This window comes from Hibiscus syriacus, unplaced genomic scaffold (genome assembly GCF_006381635.1).
Source record: "Hibiscus syriacus cultivar Baekdansim isolate YM2019G1 unplaced genomic scaffold, ASM638163v2 tig00110895_pilon, whole genome shotgun sequence".
In the NCBI taxonomy this organism is placed as follows: Eukaryota; Viridiplantae; Streptophyta; class Magnoliopsida; order Malvales; family Malvaceae; genus Hibiscus; species Hibiscus syriacus.
In genome coordinates, this window is record NW_024062903.1 from 143,482 (window position 1) to 149,287 (window position 5,806).

Here is a 5,806-nt window from a genome sequence, read left to right on the forward strand (position 1 = left end):
GTTCAATATGGAACAAATGAGTTCCACATCGAAAACCCAAACCGAACCGAATCAAAAGAATTGAGACTTTAAAACGAACCGAAAACCGAACCGTATAATGCCAAACCAAACCGAACCATTTTACTCGGTTCGTGTCGGTTTTTCGGTTTTCTCGATTTCGTTGCTCAGCCCTAGTCTGAGTGGATACAAGCCTTCTTCTATTTATGTGAGGCCATATGTGACATAAAGTTTAGACCCATATTCTGCTATGAATTCAAAGCCCTTGGTCATACCTGATTAAGGTTTTAGGGTTCATGCCGCTTTAGTTTTTCAAGGAATCTCTTTAGGTGGCTCGTTATTCTTTAATTCTCCGTTGGGTGTTGGAACAAGTGGTTTTAATGCTAAGTTTGAAATTGGAAATGACGGTATTAATGCTTATATTTCCCATAAATCTGCTTACACCTCGCATAGGTTTGCTAGTTTTTCTCATCCTACATCTGCTCATATTATTTCGACTTCTCATATTCCTTTTGTCTCACAGCAACAGTCTCGTTCGGGGTTCTCATGTGCTTTTGCTTCCACCATGGATAAAGATGTTTGTTGGTATCCAAATTCTAGTGCTACGTATCACATTACCAATGATCGGGCCAATATTTACTCTGACATTCCTTATACAAGTAACAACTCTCTTCTTATGGGTAATGGTGAGGAAGTTTCAATCACTCATATTGAGTGTGGTAAGTTGGTTACTAAGTCTAGGGTTTTGCAGTTAGACAATGTTTTGTGTGTTCATTCCATAAAGAAAAACTTACTTTCTATATCACAATTGACTCGTGAAAATAATATTTTTGTTGAATTTCATTCATCTGAGTGCCTTGTGAAGGATTCCCAGCCTCATGCTACGTTACTATGCGAGAAGCGCACTTCTGATGGGTTGTATAAGTTTCAACCTCTATTTTTCAAGGTTCATGATGTTGATGATCAGTGTGTGGAGAACAATACTCTTTCTCAAACTCAAGGGTCTCTGGTAGTGTGGCATTCTAACATTTATTCTGGAAGCACCAAGTCTTATTGATCATGGACGGTTTAAGGTTGTTGAAATATGTTTTCAATTTTTTGCAGTCTCCTGATGAATTTATCAACACATGGGAGTGGTTATTGGTTTAGAACCCTCAGTTTCTTGTTCATCGGCAGTAGTACAAGCTGCTTGCCTTGTGGCTGCTTTCAACTGTTTCATCAAAAGTTCTCACGTACCTGATTAGCCTCACGAATGCTAGTGATATTTTGAAGGCAATCTCCAAGTTGTTTGGAGCTCACTCGAGTGCCAAAATCTCTACCTTTAGGCATTTTCTTCACTCTTAGAAGAAGCGCGAACTCTCGGTTAGTGAATTCTTGGCCAGATCAAGCTCATTTACAATAAGCTTTACGCTGCTGATGTTGTTATCACAGAATATAAACATGTTAGTGTCATTCTTGCGGGACTTTTTATTGATTTTGAATTTTTTTTTGCTATTGTTTCGAAGGAGACGATGACCTTGTCCACTCTAACGGACATATTTCTCGATTTTGAAGCAAGGCATAAGGATTTTTTCAATAATAGTGCATTGGTTCATGCAAATATTTCCTCACATAATGAGAATGATGGTTATGCTGGGAAGAAATCATCCGAGTTTCATCTCTCATTTGAATCGAAAGATGTGTCTCAGAGAAATCGTGATGATGGTGGTTGTGGTCGCGGTCGTGGATGTTTTAATAATGAACCACAATGTCAGTTATATGGAAAATATGGGCATCTAGTACAAAAGTGTTACTATCGATTTGATCATACGTTTCAGGGGCATTCCTCGAGGAACTCTCGCACCGATGGTAGTCAGAGTGATGATTGATAAACTTTGTTCACGGTAGCCCGACGATTCTTGCTCAGGTGTTTGACTCATGTGCTTTATCCACCTGGATTTGTTGGGGTTGATGGTCTGAGTTAGAGGTATATTCAGTTCGGTTCGATTTTTTACCAAAAATTGAACCGAACCGAAATAAACAATTTTTCAATATTTAAACCAAAACCGAAACCGAATGGTTAAAAAACCAAAAAAATATAAACCGGTTTTTTGGTTCAGTTTTTTTAATGGTTCAAGGTTTTGGTTCGGTTCAGTTTGATTTATCGGTTTTTCAATGAAAAAATCAGTTGAAACTATAATTTTTTTAAAAAAAATTGCCTATTCGGTTCAATATGGAACAAATGAGTTCCATATGGAAAACTCGAACCGAATCAAAAGAATTAAGACTTTAAACCGAACCGTAAATCGAACCGTATAATGCCAAACCGAACTGAACTATTTTACTCGGTTCATGTCGGTTTTTCGGTTTTCTCGATTTCGTTGCTCAGCCCTAGTCTGAGTGCATACAAGCCTTCTGCTATTTCTGTGAGGCCATATGTGACATAAAGTTTAGGCCCATATTCTGCTATAAATTCAAAGCCCTTGGTCATACATGATCAAGGTTTTAGGGTTCGTGCCGCTTTGGTTTTTCAAGGAATCTCTTTAGGTGGATCGTTATTCTTTAATTATCCGTTGGGTGTTGGAACCAGTGGTTTTAATCCTAAGTTTGAAATTGGAAACGACGATATTAATGCTTATATTTCCCATAAATCTGCTTACACCTCGCATAGGTTTGCTAGTTTTTCTCATCCTACATCTGCTCTTATTATTTCAACTTCTCATATTCCTTTTGCCTCACAACAATAGTCTCGTTCGGGGTTCTCATGTGCTTTTGCTTCCACCATGGATAAAGATGTTTGTTGGTATCCAAATTCTAGTGCTACGCATCACATTACCAACGATCGGGCCAATCTTTAGTCTGACATGTCTTATACAAGTAACAACTCTATTTTTATGGGTAATGGCGAGGAAGTTTCAATCACTCATATTGAGTGTGGTAAGTTGGTTACTAAGTCTAGGGTTTTGCAGTTAGACAATGTTTTGTGTGTTCCTTCCATAAAGAAAAACTTACCTTCTATCTCACAATTGACTCGTGAAAATAATGTTATTGTTGAATTTCATTCATCTGTGTGCCTTGTGAAGGATTCCCAGCCTCATGCTACGTTACTACGCGGGAAGCGCACTTCTGATGAGTTGTATAAGTTTCAAACTCTGTTTTTCGAGGTTCATGATTTTGATGGTCAGTGTGTGGAGAACAATACTATTTCCCAAACTCAAGGGTCTCTGGTAGTGTGGCATCAGCGTTTTGGTCACCCATCGTTGGGTGTTCTTAAGAATGTTCTTAGTTCGTGTAATATTCATGTTACTGATAATAAATTACTTGCAGTTTGTGTGTCATGTTTACAGGACAAAGCTCACAAGTTTTCATTTTCCTCTTGTGAAACAATATAAATTTCTTCTTTCTAGTTGGTTGTGTCTGATGACCTTTCAGAAATCTTCTAAGTTCAATACAAATTCTGTTTTCACCTCTTTTAACCCAACAGACTCTTGAATGTGCAGTCTGTATCTGATCCTTCAATAATGGTGGCTTTCCCCAAAATTGGTGATCCAGATAATGCTGCTTTTGTGGCTTGGACGATAACCCCATGGACCCTTCCTAATAATCTTGCACTCTGTGTCAACGCAAATTTTGTCTATGTGAAGGTCTGTTGCCTTCAACTTGTTATCTATTTAGGTCATCAGCACAAGATGGTCGAGCTGTTTTATCATGTCATATCTACATCATTTTGGGTTTAATCAATGCATACTCTTAGTTTTAGTTTATACATGATGTTGTGCACTACTTGTAACTTTGTTATTTGATTCACTCCTGTCCTGGAAAATCCGCTGCTCCATCATGAATGTTCATAATTGCTTAATTTATGTTTTATCACTGAAGTTTTTAAATAGCCATTCCATTCAAATAGATGGGGCTTTTACAAAAGGAGTGGGATCATAGTATTGAAGTGCATGAATAGTTTTTCCTTTTCCTAGCACTTTCTTGGTTGATGCATGGGGCATAAATAGTTGCATCTTCTTTCATATTTAATATATGTCTGCACGCAGGACGTAGATATGACTTTCTTCCTAAAGACATGGGTTTTGTAATTATATTTCAGGTCCGCAATAAGTACTCTGGAAAATCTACGTGGTTGCTGAGTCAAGGTTATCTGAGCTTCCAACTGAGAACCCAAAGTCAAATTCGTCTAATGAATCTTCTGGTGGTTCCAAGAAATCTAAGAGCAAATGAACTTATGGTGAAAAGACTAAAGATTCTGCAGCTGATTCCTTTGAGGTCTTAGAAAAATTTTCTGAGGCTTCATAAGTGGGGAAAAAGTGAGTATTCATACTTATAGTTCTGTTTTTTGTTGTAGCTGACTATAAAAGAAGTTTGTATGGTCTACATCCAAGCAGTTCTTTTGTGAATTATTAAGCAGTGATATCTAGCTTTAGACACCTTGGTTCATGCGTTAAGGATCCCTGTCTGGGTGATCTCTAATATGCTATATTATACAACAATTGTTCTTCACTAGTAGGAACGAAATGCAGCATGTGCAACATTAAGTGGAATATTATAAAAGCTGCAGTGCCGGCGATCGATATTTGGTTGCCAGTTTTAATGTTCTAGAGAACATTAAAATTCATTACTGTCTTTTGTGGTATTTAAATTGGTTTTAGCCAATGCAGCTTCTTTGTAGTAGGATACTAAGAGGGAACATGTGTTGCAGGTATGAATCATTGTTCAACTACTTCTTGGAGTTTTCAGATGTTACTTTTAGGGTAATAGCTGACAACTATGTGAAAGATGATAGTGGTACTGGAATTGTACACTGTGCTCCTGCATTTGGTGAAGATGATTACCGTGTTTGTACTAAAAATCAAATAATCAATAAGGTTTGCTCTTAAGTACTTTGTCTGAGTGGATTTCTCAGCTATTATGATTGTTTAGTCTTATATTATGATGTATACATATTTTGAATTTTCATTTGGCGTTCATGCCACGGTAATGTTCTTGCTTGATGGTTTTTTGCAAAATTAATACTTTTCTGTTATGAAATTTTTGTTCTGGTTGTACATGGAACATGAGAGATGGGTTCATAACATTTGCTTCCGAAAGAAATTGAAGAATTCATCGGGAATCCTACAATAAGCTTCATTTCTTTAATTCACAATATTTGTTTGCACTTTTATGTAAATTGAATTAATTTTCATGCTTTTTTATGTTTTAACTCTCAGATTAATATCATCCCTTCTTTTTACTTCTTTTACCATTTATTTATCAATTTTTGGTATGTAGGATGAGAATCTGATTCTAGCAGTTGATGATGATGGTTGCTTTACTGGGAAAATTGCTGATTTTAGTGGGCACTATGTTAAGGATGCTGATAAGTCTATCATTGAAGTAGTGAAGGTCAGATTTATGCAAAATTTTGTGTTTTTGTTTGGCTAAACATGAATTTGACACCATAATTACTAAAAGAAAGAGGAAAACCGTGGGGCATCTACGACAACCTAAGATAATTTTTTTTAACCCTTTTTTGAGCTCCTATGTTTGTTGATAGTGGCATATAAGGATGCTGATAAGGCTATCAATGAAGTAGTGAAGGTCAGATTGATGCAAAATTTTGTGTTTTTGTTTGGCTAAACATGAATTTGACACCATAATTACTAAAAGAAAGAGGAAAACTGTGGAGCATCTACAACGACCTAAGATAATTACTTACCGTGGGACTCAATCCCACGACCACAAGATTAAGAGCCTTGCGCTCTACCAACTGAGCTAGACTGGCAATTCTTGTAAATCCCTTGAGGAGCATTAGTTGACAAAGGGTGTTTCATGGAAAAATGTT

At 36.9% G+C, this 5,806-nt stretch overlaps 1 protein-coding gene across 1 annotated transcript; it reads left to right on the forward strand.

The window, feature by feature from the left end:
- The first annotated feature begins 2,877 nt into the window (after nt 1–2,877).
- LOC120145908 (isoleucine--tRNA ligase-like) lies at nt 2,878–4,258 on the forward strand. Its single transcript, XM_039159619.1, has 4 exons — nt 2,878–2,913; nt 3,060–3,203; nt 3,477–3,620; nt 4,076–4,258. The coding sequence occupies exons 1-4, from the start codon at nt 2,878–2,880 to the stop codon at nt 4,256–4,258; spliced, it is 507 nt and encodes a 168-aa protein (XP_039015550.1).
- The last annotated feature ends 1,548 nt before the right edge of the window (nt 4,259–5,806 follow it).